Source organism: Aspergillus udagawae, assembly GCF_001078395.1.
Source record: "Aspergillus udagawae IFM 46973 DNA, scaffold_3, whole genome shotgun sequence".
NCBI classification, from domain to species: domain Eukaryota; kingdom Fungi; phylum Ascomycota; class Eurotiomycetes; order Eurotiales; family Aspergillaceae; genus Aspergillus; species Aspergillus udagawae.
In genome coordinates this window covers 3,064,896-3,078,971 of record NW_025091266.1, presented here as the reverse complement: position 1 = coordinate 3,078,971, position 14,076 = coordinate 3,064,896, and the positions used below count along the sequence as shown (strand labels likewise).

At 52.0% G+C, this 14,076-nt stretch overlaps 5 protein-coding genes across 5 annotated transcripts; 2 read left to right on the top strand and 3 right to left on the bottom strand.

The window, feature by feature from the left end:
- Positions 1-1,711: 1,711 nt before the first annotated feature.
- Aud_004909 (ankyrin repeat protein) lies at positions 1,712-4,918 on the bottom strand (the record flags this gene model as incomplete). Its single annotated transcript, XM_043289845.1, has 2 exons — positions 1,712-4,421; positions 4,473-4,918. 2 exons carry the CDS (start codon positions 4,916-4,918, stop codon positions 1,712-1,714), a joined length of 3,156 nt encoding a protein of 1,051 aa, XP_043145780.1.
- A 1,278-nt stretch (positions 4,919-6,196) lies between these two features.
- Positions 6,197-7,542, top strand: Aud_004908 (O-phospho-L-serine:2-oxoglutarate transaminase; the record flags this gene model as incomplete). Its single annotated transcript, XM_043289844.1, has 2 exons — positions 6,197-6,910; positions 6,970-7,542. 2 exons carry the CDS (start codon positions 6,197-6,199, stop codon positions 7,540-7,542), a joined length of 1,287 nt encoding a protein of 428 aa, XP_043145779.1.
- A 185-nt stretch (positions 7,543-7,727) lies between these two features.
- On the bottom strand, positions 7,728-8,879 carry Aud_004907 (cytochrome b5 reductase family protein; the record flags this gene model as incomplete). Its single annotated transcript, XM_043289843.1, has 1 exon — positions 7,728-8,879. One exon carries the CDS (start codon positions 8,877-8,879, stop codon positions 7,728-7,730), a length of 1,152 nt encoding a protein of 383 aa, XP_043145778.1.
- A 398-nt stretch (positions 8,880-9,277) lies between these two features.
- Aud_004906 (putative amino acid transporter) lies at positions 9,278-11,177 on the top strand (the record flags this gene model as incomplete). The annotated part of the gene is made up of 2 exons (XM_043289842.1): positions 9,278-10,312; positions 10,368-11,177. 2 exons carry the CDS (start codon positions 9,278-9,280, stop codon positions 11,175-11,177), a joined length of 1,845 nt encoding a protein of 614 aa, XP_043145777.1.
- Positions 11,178-11,432: 255 nt separating this feature from the next.
- Aud_004905 (glycoside hydrolase family 32 protein) lies at positions 11,433-13,369 on the bottom strand (the record flags this gene model as incomplete). The annotated part of the gene is made up of 2 exons (XM_043289841.1): positions 11,433-11,821; positions 11,881-13,369. 2 exons carry the CDS (start codon positions 13,367-13,369, stop codon positions 11,433-11,435), a joined length of 1,878 nt encoding a protein of 625 aa, XP_043145776.1.
- Positions 13,370-14,076: the final 707 nt, after the last annotated feature.

The window sequence follows — 14,076 nt, the reverse complement described above, 5'->3', positions numbered from 1 at the left end:
AGCAAGCACCGCTTCTCCTTGGCTATGGCTAGAAGGAGCTGGTGCTCGAAAAGTCAGTTTAAGGTGATGCCACACCAAGCAGCGCTTCGACCACTTGAGCTCCGCGGGCAGATTCCTCGTGCCTTTGCAAAAGATCTCAACCATCGACTTTCTTCAGTTTGAGCACGGCACTCGAATGTCAATCAAGACCAGTGTATGAAAAAGGGGCGAGGAGGGTGAAATGGCTGATGCCGGGCACTAGAATCCGAGTTGTCTGCTTCCTTGATCCCCCAGGCGAGTGGGACGCCATCTGACCATGAAAACGTTTCTCTTCAACGATATAACAGATAATTATCAGCAGATGGATGCCAGATAAAACGTGTTGCTCGCTTCATCATATCATGTTTGTTACTGTCATTGAACGGATTGAATCCATACAGCTTCTGCATTAATGGGAACAGCCTGGATATCAATATGCCTAGCAAAAGGTACTTGAATAAGCATCGGATTGCCTAAAAGGGGCTTGGCACCATGCATTCGAATGTCTCGTCGCAAGTCTAGATTTTCAGGGGATTCATAGTTCTGCGCGCCTGTGTCTATCGATGAGGTTTGCGATAATGTATGTCGCCGATTTCTGTCGTCCTCACCAGTTGGCGGGGATAACCAGTTGGCGCACTATACCCGCTGCGAGATGAATCGTCTCAACTTAGCCAAATATTTCGGCATTTGGAACAGATGATAGCAGCTCGGACTAGTCTCCACGTGCTTGTAGAGAGCTGGGGCGAATCAGAACTCGCGCCCACACCCAGAACCAGGGCAAAAATATGGAAAATCATCATTTGGTCCCAGGTGTACTTGCAGGCTTGGTAGCACTCGAACGCCATCTCGGCAATTTCGCTAAGCTCCACGCCCTTTGAGCAAGTCCCCGCTTCGAGATGAATTAATATGGCAGAGAACGACCCGAATACTCGGTAGCAGCCGAAGCACTCGTCGCGCGTGTCGTGCGTGCGTTGGTGCTGTTTGGCGTTAGGATACGGACAGTAGCATTTGAGCGAGAGCACAGGGACGAACCATGCGGTAGTTATTCTCGTTGCGAAAGTACCGATCGCCGATACTGCACCAGTTGTGGCATTGACATCATGCTGGCCTATTTCATAGGCCGATGAAAGTATCTTTTTGCATAGTTCCCACAAGCAGTGTTGTTCGTCCAGGTGGTCTTCTAGGTCGTGTTGGGACAGAAGTCCACTTCGAATTCGCAGAGACGGCAAATACGATGCCGATGCGAGTTCCGCAGAAGATCGCGCTTGGGGTCCTCTGACAGGAAGACGCGTTCAAATCGCCCAGCAGAAGTGGTCCTATCGACAGTGCTCTTCCACGTCGGACAAGTCGTCAAATTGGCTCTGGCAGATGGTGCAGGTGTATTCAGGTCCGTACCGCGAACCTCTATCCTCGACCGCATAGCGACCTAGTCGACCCATTGTGAATGGACGGGTTGATGGAATGATGCTATTAGAATGGGAATGAATGGAGAAGGAAGGTATACAATCCTCAAATAAGCAAGTGAATGAGGGCAAGCGGCGGAGCTCCACTTGCTGAGGAATTCCCCAGGTGGACGTCTCAAAAGGCTCGAAATTATATAATATTCTACTAAGACGCCAACATCATCATCATTATGGCATTATAGTCGTCAATACAAAGCATTCATTACGCGCAAGCCGTCTCCATCACAGCCTTACCCCTCGCACGCAGTATATACAGAAGATGAAGACTCCGAATCCGAGTTCTCCATACCAATTGACTCGCATACAGGGTCAACGGAGTTGAACGTGGATAGCAATGGAAATTCTGACGCCGTCCCCCGACCCGGTTGTGGTGTGAGTACTTCGATCTCAGTCTCGGTTTCATGAACAGTGGAAACTGGAGAGCCCCTCCAGTACGGCAGAGAGTAGTCGAACCAAGGCTCAGAAGTAAACCCAGTGTGAGAAACACTTGGTTCAGGTTGATGGGGAGCTCTACCTGATGAAGAAGACTGTATAGCTTCCTTGAGCTGCCTTGATTGTGATGGACTGCTTCTCAAACCAACACTGGTGCGTCTTCCTCCGCGCATATGCTCTGGTGTAGCGGACCGGCTCGGGGGAAGTCCTTGCTCGAGGGTAACAGGCAGCTCCTGAGGCGCCATGGCCGAGGGCTCAGCGCAGGTCTGTGGAGGTCGAGTCGTCAAGGATAGCTGAGGATTTATTGTCCTGTTATGGGGTGCTTCTCCTATAGCTTGAAGGGGCTGGGAAGCACGGATCTGGGTCTGAGCGGCAAATTGCCTGCTATCTTGGTTCAACAACAGCCGGACTTGCTCCTTCCGCTCCTCAGAGATGATCGTATGAGGGGCGAAGCCGATTCCCGCGGCGTCAAGGCCGAACCTAGTCCCATCGTTTGCCGATGAAGGTCCACGTTGAAGCAGCAGGGCCAGAACATCAGGATGTCCATAATACGCGGCGTATTGGTGCGGCTGCCATCCGGACTCGTCTCTCCGCACGACGGATGCGCCGTGCTGAAGGAGAAGGGATACTACCGGGAGATGGCCCCCCATTGCTGCCAGACACAGCGGGGAATCTTCCTGTGGCCTGGTTTCGTATGCCAAGTACAAGGGGCAACCTCGACCAAGGAGGTTCTGAACTGCTGCTGCATGGCCGTTACGACAAGCCACCCCAAGAGCCCGGTCACCCTTGGCGTCTCTAGCCTCCAGGGAGGCTCCCTTGTCACAAAGCAGATTGAGCATATTCATCGATCCACGAGCGGCTGCGATGTGGATGGGTCTCTGCTGATTGACCTCTGTCTGTGCCTCGATGTTCGCGTTACTGATGAGCAGTAGTCTGGCAATCTCAAGGCTGTTGGCCAAACAGGCGTAATGGAGAGGGGTGAGACCGTCGAGGCACCGCTTGTCGACCGGTACATCCTTTCGCACAAGTAGCTCTATCACCGCAAACCGCGAGTTCATGGCCGCAAGGTGTAGGGCTGTTCGCCCTAATTTGTTGGTTGCTGTCAGCACACCCTTCTTCTGGCTCAAGAGATCCACAATATCGATGTGCCCATTGAACGCGGCCCAGTGTACCGCAGTCATGGAAGCATCATCTACACAATGGGTCGAGGCTTTACGCCTGAGCAGCTCCTGCGTCACCAGGAATCTCCCCATTGCTGCGGCGCAGATGAGCGGCGTCCTGCGGTCACTTCCAGGCACATTGATATTTGCTCTGTTATCCAGGAGCAGTTTCATCACGCCTAGGTGGCCTTCTTCGCATGCATAGTGCAACGCTGTCATCATTGCACCATCTCTTGCTTCTAAATCTGCACCACATGATATTAAAAGCTCTACAATTGCTTCGTCACCTCGCTTTGCTGCAGCATGAAGTGGCGTCGTATGATTTTCCGCTCGCACATTCACCTTGGCGTGGTGGGCAATCAACAAGCGGGTGGCTTCAAGCTGGCCTCGACCAGCCGCTAGCCAAAGCGCCGTCCTGCCCTGGGCATCTCGTGCCTCGGTGTCCAACTGCTCCAGAAGAAGCAGTTGAAGTACATCGCAATGGCCACGTGAAGCCGCTAGATGGAGAGCTGTAGAGCCCCAGGCATCAACAGCATCAAGTCTCGCGTTCTTCTGAATAAGCAAATTGACCACCGCCCCGTTACCGCAGTGCGCTGCCACCAATAGGGCAGTCCTGCGAGTACTCAGATGCCGTGTATCGACTCCATGTCCACTCTCTATAAGCATCTCAATGTCAGCCAGGCCTCCTGACTGAGCCAGTTTGACGATCAAAGGAGCTGTAGCCCCTTCAGGGGTTGTAAGGTCAATGCTCGTTTTCAAATCTTTTTCGTCGACAGCTCGTGCTACTCTCGATGCCGTAGGGCTTAGTGCGGGCGACCTCGAAGAGCTTGACGTGAGGCTGCTTCGACTGAATTGTCGAAAGACCGAACGTATCTTCTCGCGCTTGGACCCCAACGGCGGACGAGCACTTGATGGTGGTTTTGAATCCGATTGCGATCGTCGAACTTGACTCTGGCTGTACTGGCGCGGAGCATGTTGTAACGTTACGCTCGTGCTATGACCATTTCTCATAACGATCGAATCGTTGGGACGAAGGGGCAGCGAGAAGCCATCTGTTTGCGAGAAGCTGCGACTGGTAGTCGCTGCACTTGCATAGCCTTCATCTATGTCCGATTTGGATCGGAAGTGGTGGCCTGTGTAACCGATTGAGGGAGAAGAGGCAAGCACCCTGTCCAAATCAGAAGCGTCGTTGCTGACGGATGGCTGGTAAAAGCTCCAACTCGAACCGTGTGCCTGGGAGCCTGCGTAGCTGGAGCTCCGAAGAGTGGCCGTATCATCGGCGACTTTTTTAATGATCTGGCGGTTTTCCGCTCTCCGGAGCAGCTCGACTTGCTCGGACGACGAGCGACTATTGCGATGTCAGCGTATAACGTGCATGTCAGGTTCTCAAGGCTCCGACCATTGACACGCCTGTAGCAGCAATTGCAAGGCCACCACCTGCGCATGGAGTCTTTCCTGGTGACCTCGCATGACATCCTCATTCCAAACCACTTTGACACGAGCTCTGAATCCAACAACAGTGTCCTGTCCTGCTATGTTCTGGACGAGGGACGCTACCTCTTCCGAAAGGACCTCCATAACCGCTCGGCAGCCATCCAATGCGACATTCAATCCTTCAATGTACTCCTCAGATTTGGTCGTGCCGCGGGCATTGAATTTAGCCCAATCCTCTAGGTGAGTCAAAGCCGATTCGATAATCGATAGCTCTCCAATGAGTGACTGGATGGTGAGATCGGCATTACTGAACCTCCCCTTTAATTTGACCAAACCTGCGGTTGTCTGGGAAATGACTTGAGCGATTTGAAGAACTCCTGAGATCGCACCGATCCAGGTGAATGGGTCCATGGGGGCGGTGGTTTCCTCGGCGTAACTATGAGTCCAGCATTGGTCGGTATAGATGTAGGCAGCCAACGACTACTATATTGGAATAGATGCCAGGGACGGGGATCGAATGGTATTGTAATAGAAGAGAACAAATTTAAAAGTAGAATGACAATCGGGAAGGACAAGAAGAAACCAGGAAAGATTCGAAGTGCACAGCCAAGCTGCACCACTAAGTTAGACTCGCGAAGCTGCAGGCTGACAGTCACGGACGAGGCTGAAACTGACGAGGAGTGGTGGCACTTGTAGGTGATCGCCTGTTTCCCCTCATCTTCAGTCCCTCAAGCACTTCAACACTGCCACAGTCAACAGCTGTTGGTTGCAGTCAGGCCTCCCCCTGATTGACATTGCTCTGGACGTTGGCAGAGAATAGACTTATGCTATGCTGTCGTTAAAGTGCTACACCTGATTCAGTCTGACCTGCGATATTGGTAGATACATGTGCTTAACGAGAGAGAGGGAGAGGGTTGTCCACCATTGAATATCATCGTCCGCTGTGGTGATGCCAGAAGAGCTGCGTGAAGTGTCTTTTTACGGCTGACTTGTTTGTGGCTTGTGGTCTCCCTCAGGTGGGAGCCAGGGCACTGAAAGGAGAGTTGGAAGGGGTCAACACGAAATTGTTCCATGCAGGTGAATACCCCAGGACGATAACCGGCAAGGGGATGTTAGTTCCGATCAATTTTGTTCCTCTCTCAAGCATGCTTTTGCTCTCAATGGAATATGATTTTTTCGTCGACATGGATCTGATATAATAGGACACTCTTCATCATGAACATCCGTCTGAATGCAATCTAGTTAAATAGTAATAAGGGTAGGCGAGTATGCTGGAATGGAAAGTGACATCTCAAGGTGAAGTTGCACTTTTTACCATAATAGGATAAGTTGAAGCTATACACCTGCTCATACATAGCGCTATATACTTCCTTCTAGAGAGGTAAAGGCGATGATATGTGCAACCAAGACAAGACACCCTATAGAAGGTCTTATACTAGACAATATTGAAGTAAATATGTCAAACAACCAACCCTTGGCAAAATATTCAAAACAATGTTGTGATTGAGGCGATGAGTCAATACCAAGAGCAGTGACATCCGCTCTCGGAGATGACTCTCAATCTCCGGCGGGGCCTGGGAACCTTTTGAGTCAACCCCGCCAACATATAAATTTGTTTCTTCGTTCTCTCAGGCCAAACTATTTTGAATCTGCTTCAATTGATCAATAGGCGACGCTCATACAGTCAATATGCCTTCCAGACAAGAGGTCGCCTACTTCGGAGCTGGCCCTGCTCCCCTGCCCACCTCGGTCGTGGAGGCGGGCGCAAAGGCCTTCGTTAACTACAATGACTGCGGTCTCGGACTCGGAGAAATCTCGCATCGCTCTCCTGCCGCAAATAAGATCCTGGAAGACGCAAAGGCGAGCCTGACAACTCTTCTGGATATTCCCGATGACTACGAGATCCTGTTCCTGCAGGGAGGTGGAAGCGGACAGTTCAGCTCGGTCGTACAGAACCTTGTTGGAGTTTGGGTAGAACGCAGACGACAGAGAGCAGACGCCGACATTTCGGCCACCGAAAACAAGGATGAACAGGTCGTTCAGAGATTACAAAAGGAGATACAGGAGGAATTGAAGCTGGATTACATCGTCACGGGTTCGTGGTCGTTGAAGGCAGCGCAGGAGGCTACCCGCCTGGTGGGTGCCAAATATGTGAACATTGCGCTGGATGCCAGAACTGCGAACAATGGGAAGTTTGGCAAGATCCCTGCAGAGGAGACCTGGTCTCTCTCGCCCAGCAGGAACTCGGCGTTTGTTTACTTCTGTGATAATGAGACGGTGGACGGCGTAGAGTTTCCCAGCTTCCCAAAGATCCTGGAGTCGGACGACCGAATTGTCGTCGCGGACATGAGTTCCAACTTCCTCAGCCGAAAGGTTGATGTCAGCAAGTATTCTGTGATCTTCGTATGTATTCTTTCTGTGGCGACATCTCGTTTTCGAATCTCCGAGCTAACGGACAGCAGGGTGGTGCCCAGAAAAACATTGGTATCGCTGGAATTTCCATCGTCATCATCAAAAAGGCGCTCTTGCCTCCTCAGACGCCTACACCAGCACCGGCTCTTCTTCATCGGTTGAACCTTGGCGGATTACCGGGGAGCGTCGTACTCGACTACGCGACCATCGCGAAGAATAACTCCCTGTACAACACACTCCCCATCTTCAACCTGTGGATTGCGGGCCAGGTCATGGCCGAACTTGTTCAGACTTACGGTGAGCAGAAGATCATCGGACAGGAACAGATCTCCAACCGCAAGGCCGAGATCCTCTACAGTGTTTTGGACAAGTACCCCCAGGTCTACCACGTTGTTCCGGACAAGAGCGTCCGGAGCCGTATGAACCTTTGTTTCCGCGTCTACGGCGGCGATGCCGACAAGGAGAAGGAGTTCCTGGCTGGAGCTGAGAAGCGCCTGCTCCAGGGGTTGAAGGGACACCGCAGTGTTGGCGGTATCCGGGCCAGCAACTACAATGCAGTTCCCTTGGCGAACGTTGAGAAGCTGGCTAAGTACCTCGATGACTACGCCACCGGCAATGTTTAAAATGGTCGCTCCGAGGGCTATGATTCCATTTCTTAACCTGTAAAATGTCTTCCTTGTTCGTACGGAGTTAACCTCGACTACCCAGCTTTATTCAACATAGTGCCGAATTTATATATATAATTATTTACACAGGAACATTTAGAATGGTACATATTGTAAATGTACATAAACGGGATGATGGACTCTCAAAGCTTCCAAACCGCCCAATCTTTCAGGTCGAGTTCCTTGATAACTCCGTTAAGTGGACCTTGGAGTTCCATCCCCTGTGCCCACAGCTTTGGTCCTGCCATATAGCTGATGAAGCCTTCCGGTCCTGACACAAGGATCATTTTACCGCCTGGAGGCCCATTGGAGGAGGCGGAATCGGTGACTCTCGTGATGGATTTCTTCTCAATGAATGAACTCTCTTCATCCACAAAATAGTCAACCGTAACTTGGCCCGGATATCGAGCTTTGAGAGCCTCAAGCTCGCGGACCATGAGCGAAGTGGCTGCCGGGTCCTGTGTAGGACCGACTGGCGGAGGACTGCTGGGATTTGATGACCCAAACAGACCTGAAAACCAGGATCTTTGCTGCGCTTCGTCTATTGCCGAAGTATCATTGCAACCTCCCAGGCAGTCATCCCGTCTTCGGTTCGCCCAGAGAATGTGAAGCCTCGGCTTGTAGCCCGCGTCTGTCCGGCGTAGAAGCGTATGCCCAGCCTGCAAAGCAGGAGCAATTCCAGTACCGCCCGCGATAAAGACAATCTGCCGAGTATCCGAGGGGATTTCGCATTCGATTCGAGGTCCGCGCACTTCAATGGCTGATCCTACATCAAGAGAATGCAGATACCGCGACACCTCCCCGAACGGGTCTTTCCGAATGAAGAACCGAAGGCACCCTTCTTCCTGCTCATCCGGTGCCTTTGGCGATAATGGCGGTAGGGGTGTATAGTCTCTTCCGATTTGCAATTGCGGTTGCTTGAACATAACGCTCCATACGCCCGTCTTCCATGCATCGTCGTAGACTTCGCGATTGCCGTCGGGTTTGGGTGGTTTCAGAGTGAAGATGCTCCCGTTCGACGACACCGGTTCCCTTGCGACAAGACGATATTTGGTAAAGGTGACTGGATTCAGGATTGTCGACTCTGAGCCTTGTTGCGATCTAACATAGGCTCCGATGCCTGCCGCGGTTGCAGTGACAATGGTCAGTCGAAGCCATAGACGCTTTTTTGGCGGAGAAGGTGCGGAGGTTGTAGATGATGAAGGCGCGGTATAACGACGAGAAGTTACTCTCTTGCTGAGGGTAGAAGGCGGGTTGAACAAAAGTCCCCCTGACCTTGGTAGTCGGGATCTCATGAGGTTGACTCTCAACGAAAGAGCACGTCTGATAAATGGGTATCGTCGAGTCTTTTAGTGATCTTGATCTTCATCTTCAAGCTTAATTGGAGACCATTTTAGTCCTGGCGCTAAACTCGATCGGGCAGCAATGAAGAACCCCTTGTCGAGGTTCATCTTCATTTTTCTCATCTACCACTCTCAGCAATAGAGGAACTCTGAATCTCTTGCTGCTGTTGTATTACCATAATTACCATATGATACCGCTGTCGGTCGGATAGACCCCGCCATTATCGTCTGTGCAACAGCCCTCCGCCTTCTGCTGGGATGGAGAGAGATCCTTGTCCGCTCTTGTTGACGACCTGTTTGAATAAACACACTTGATACATGAATGTCTTTACAGCTACCGGCTCGAAGAAATGTCCCATATTACATTTTCACAGACGGATACCAGGTCAGACAACCTCCATGCCCCTCGTGATTCTCTAGAACTTGCATCACTTGCGTCTTCCTCCCCAGAATCGGCGGGCAGGTCCTCAGCCTCCTCCTCGCCCTCGGGCATTTCCTCCTCACGCAAGCTCTCCCTCGAGGACGAGGATCCCCTATCGAACTCACATACGCACATAAATCTTGAGTCTGGGCGACCGAGGTCGGCCCGATCGTACTCCATCTCCTCTGCCTTCGATTTTGGCAATGCCCTCTTCCCACTATCGCAAACCGCCGGGGGGTATGCTCCCTTAGGGGCTCCCTCCGCACTTGACCGACAAGGCGGGACCGACGGCTCGTTAGAACGAAATAAGACGTTGACGTACTTGAACGGTCTGTCATTGGTGGTCGGGATCATCATCGGATCTGGAATCTTTTCGTCGCCGAGTCAAGTCAATGCCAATGCGGGGTCTCCCGGCGCAGCCCTGATCGCGTGGGTTGTCGCAGGGTTGCTGGCATGGACCGGCGCAGCCAGCTATGCAGAATTGGGTGGCGCTATCCCTCTCAATGGTGGGGCCCAGGTCTACCTCTCTAAGATTTTCGGGGAACTGGTTGGATTTCTCTTCACATGGTGTGCTGTCCTGGTGCTGAAGCCAGGGAGCGCCGCCATCATCGCGATCATCTTCGGCGAGTATGTCGTTCGAGCAGTGATACATGCAGACGCCGAGACGGTCAGTCCCTGGATCAGTAAGGGAGTCGCATTCGGGGGCATGTTTGTGGTCACAGTGCTGAACTGCATATCGACCCGACTGGCTGCGCGCATAGGGGATTTTTTCATGTTCTTCAAGTTCATTGCACTACTAGGGGTTACGGTCATAGGTATTGTTGTTGCTGTGACTGGGTTCTCTTCGACCGGGAGCGCCAGTAAGGAGTGGAAAGAAGGTTGGTTCAAGGGAACGAGTACTGACATCTCCGGCTGGGCCGTTGCAATATACGCCGGTCTCTGGGCTTTTGATGGCTGGGACAACGTAGGCTCTCCCATCCCACATTCTGTCCTCTGTCATTTACTGATCGTACACGCAGACAAACTATGTGACCGGCGAGTTTAAAAATCCTAGCCGGGATCTTCCTCGAGTGATCCACACGGCAATGCCGCTGGTGATCTTATCTTACCTGTTTGCCAACGTTTCGTATTTTCTTGTGCTGCCTCATTCAACCATAGAGGCGAGCAATACCATTGCTGTGCAATTTGGCGACAAGGTGTTTGGCTCCGTCGGGGCGCTTGTTTTCGCCTTGGTGGTGTCTGCGAGCTGCTTTGGGGCCCTCAACGCAACAGTCTTCACCAGTGGTCGGCTGGTCTACGCTGCTGGCAAGGAAGGCTACCTGCCGTCGATGTTCGGCAATCTCTGGACTGGTAGGCCCAGCATCATGGGAAGCAATCGATTGCAGCGCCGCTCGTGGGCTAGCAAGTCCCTGTCCCGGATTTTTGGAGAAACCACTTGCATCGGGTATACACCGATTAACGCCATGGCATTAAACAGCGCCTTGACATTGATATATATCGTTGGTGGCGAGTTCAAAACTCTGGTTACGTTCTACGGCGTCGCAGGGTACACCTTCTACTTCCTCACGGTGCTAGGCCTGATTGTCCTCCGAATCCGAGAACCGTACCTGGCGCGCCCCTACAAGACCTGGATTTCCACACCAATCATCTTCTGCTGCGTTAACCTCTTTCTTTTGAGTCGCGCGGTCATCGCCGAGCCACTGCAGACGTTGATCGTGGTGGCCTTCATCATCGCTGGCATCCCAGTCTACTTCTTTCGCATCTATCAGCGTGACGGGAAGATTACGTTTCCCGGGTGGAAGTTTTGGCAAGCCAGTCGACGTCGGTAATGCAATGAATTGCCACCTCTAGGCGTATAATGAACATTCCCTTCTATGAGACGAGTGACACCCATGCGCATAGCTTGCGTGTATGACTACGGTTTCAGAATCTGCAGCATCTGAACGATCGAGCGAATGATTGGCGATTACCGTGATCAGAACGCGGGTACCATGTCTATTTCGACCCCTGTCTTCCTAGTTACGAGTTTCCTCCCGCGTCTATGTGGGCTTGTCATGAGATACAACGCTAGTCTAGAGATCTATCTAATACTTAATTTCATCACGAATTACGCTCAGTCCATCCCAAACATCTGCCCTCAGCAGCACAGCAGCAGATGTTGATGGTTTCAGCTGGCTTTCGATTGCCGAGGCGAAGAATTTCAACCCGGTGCAAGCCTGCGCGTGAGGTGTATAGATGCGTGTGGAGATGACCGTTCTGCTGTTCACGAACACTTCCAGCACGCTTGCATCGAAATAGGCGTGGACCTGGAGCGGTTCCGTCACCTCCTCGCCTTCATTGTTGCAGAAGGTGAAGAGAGTATGCGGAGCGGTCTCGGGGTCGTGATTAATACCGGCATCGTGAGGCGAAGGCCTTTCGATTGTGAACGTCTCGTCGTATGGTTTCCATGATAGGATGGTGCGCTGGTGGAAATCTTCTTGTGCGTCAGCAATTATTGCAATTTTTGGGGAGAGAAGAAAAGAGAGAGCTCACCAGGGCTGTGGCCGATTTCCAACCCTACTGCCGCGCAGTGCTTCCCAACCACAAAGGTCGCGTCCAATTCCCACCTAACAGTGCCCAAGGGCAAGAATGCAGGGGGCTGATGGGCCAAAGAGCCCAGATGTACCTTGGATAAATGCAACTCTCGTGCTGATGTTCGAAGTATGTCGAGCCTGGGGTCCGGCCGGATACTCAATGTTCGAACCCGTGTACCTTGCGAATGGCACTCTGTTTCGATAGACGTAATGGATTCCAGCTTCGACTGGTGGGCTCGCTTGACATTGTCAAGAGTCACCAGCCTTACGAGTCGCGGTAGAGACATGACGCCACTCCAGCCTTGTCGATGGCGCAGACGATCCGGTAAATCCTCTTCCGTAATCCAGCAGTATACGACGTACTGCTCCGTGATCGGATCCCAGAAAGAGTTTGCGGCGTAGGAGCATCCGTGATCGAAGATCCCAGAGAATGAATATTCTGCGAGAGGCTCGAAAACGCTTTGCGCCTGCAATCTAGGCCGGACATTAATACACATCCAGAGCAGGGAGCGCGGTACTCTCTTTGGTCCATCCTCGGAAGACAAGCATCCCTCTGCGCCGAAGATCACGAAATCTCGGGAGACGCCGTCATCAGTCAACGTGAAACAGTTGGCAACTTCCCAGTTGACGCCCAGATCCCCCGACCACCGAGAGGGTCGAAAATTCAAGCCAACGTGAAGCAAAGGCCCGAGGTATGTCCACTCCGTCAGATTGTCGGGATTGACGACGTATACAAAGACTGTTGGGGACTCTTTAGCGATACCCCCAGAGATAAACCCATACAGGTTCGGGGAGGCCAGTCCATCTTGTCGCTGGGCGGTCAACGAGGGCCAGCAGTTCAGATAAGGGTCTCTCCAGCCTGTTACCTCGAGTTCTGCAGGGGCGCCGGGGTGAATCGGGTTGCTGTCGAGTCGTTGCCATGTCCAGCCATGGTCATGGGAGACTGCTATACTGAGCGATTCACTGCCCTTGACATACGGCAGAGTATAGTGGAGTGGAAGATGATTTACGGACGTGTATACATACGTAAGTACGCCCGGCTGGCCATCCGGACCGTGAGGACGGAAGCAGCCAGTGAACACGCCGCATCGATCATACTCCGCAGACGGCGTGAGACATGGTTCAGCGAATGTTTTCCAGGACACTAGATCGTTGGAAGTGGCATGGCCCCAGGAGATATTGCCCCAGTCGTTCCCGTGCGGGTTCCATTGGAAGGAAAGATGGTACAGTCCAGTCGCCGGGTCATATCCAAGCCCACAGGGGTCATTCATCCACCCCCGGGGCGCAGCAAGATGGTATGACGGTCGCCACTCAGAGTTCACATGAGCTATTCCCGTCGCTTTCCGGTTAGTCTTGGCTTTCTGTTCTGGATCGCAATGGACAGGGGGTATTGGGGTTCCACTGTTGCCCAACTCTGCCGCATGCTGGGATCCTGGCAGGATATGCATGTCGGCCGGATTTATAGGACGTGGACTCTGCAGATCCAGCACAAAACTGGACTTAGAGAAACCACGTTGTTTGGAACAGAGTTTGACTTTGAGACAGTGTGTAAATAGACGCTAGTCACCCGACATGGATTCGCTGATGCTGTCTCAGTCATTAGAGTAGCTGCCATTGCAGTACGGAGAACTGTCGATCCTGTTTCGAGACAACGCAGTAGGGCATCTCACCCTGTTTATTCAAAACGCAAGCATGCGGGATTGAGATCGATGTTCCTGATAAACAATGAACATGAACCTGGGGGAATGTCGGTAAGGGATCATTCACGGCAGAATGTCAATGGATCACGGGGTTATCTCGGAAGGATGCGGAGAGTTGTCGGAGAAATCCTGCTATACTATCCTCTGCTCTTCACCTCATTGGTGTATCTGGCAATATCAAGGGAAATCATGCGTCCATGGCATCGAGGAGAAGCACGAGCTCCATCTGGACCTGTCTAGAGTGAGACCTAAGCTCAGAGATATAAACGAAATCAAATGCTCATCCAATGACCGAGTTTTCTAGCAGGCATCAACATTCAGGACTGAGGAGGGTCAGGAGCAAGTCGATTCCTGCCATTCTGAGAGCTCGGCCGTGTTAAGCTATCTCAATTTGTACCAAGCTTCAATAATAATAAGAATTTGTACCAAGCTTCAATAATGGTAAGACAATATGA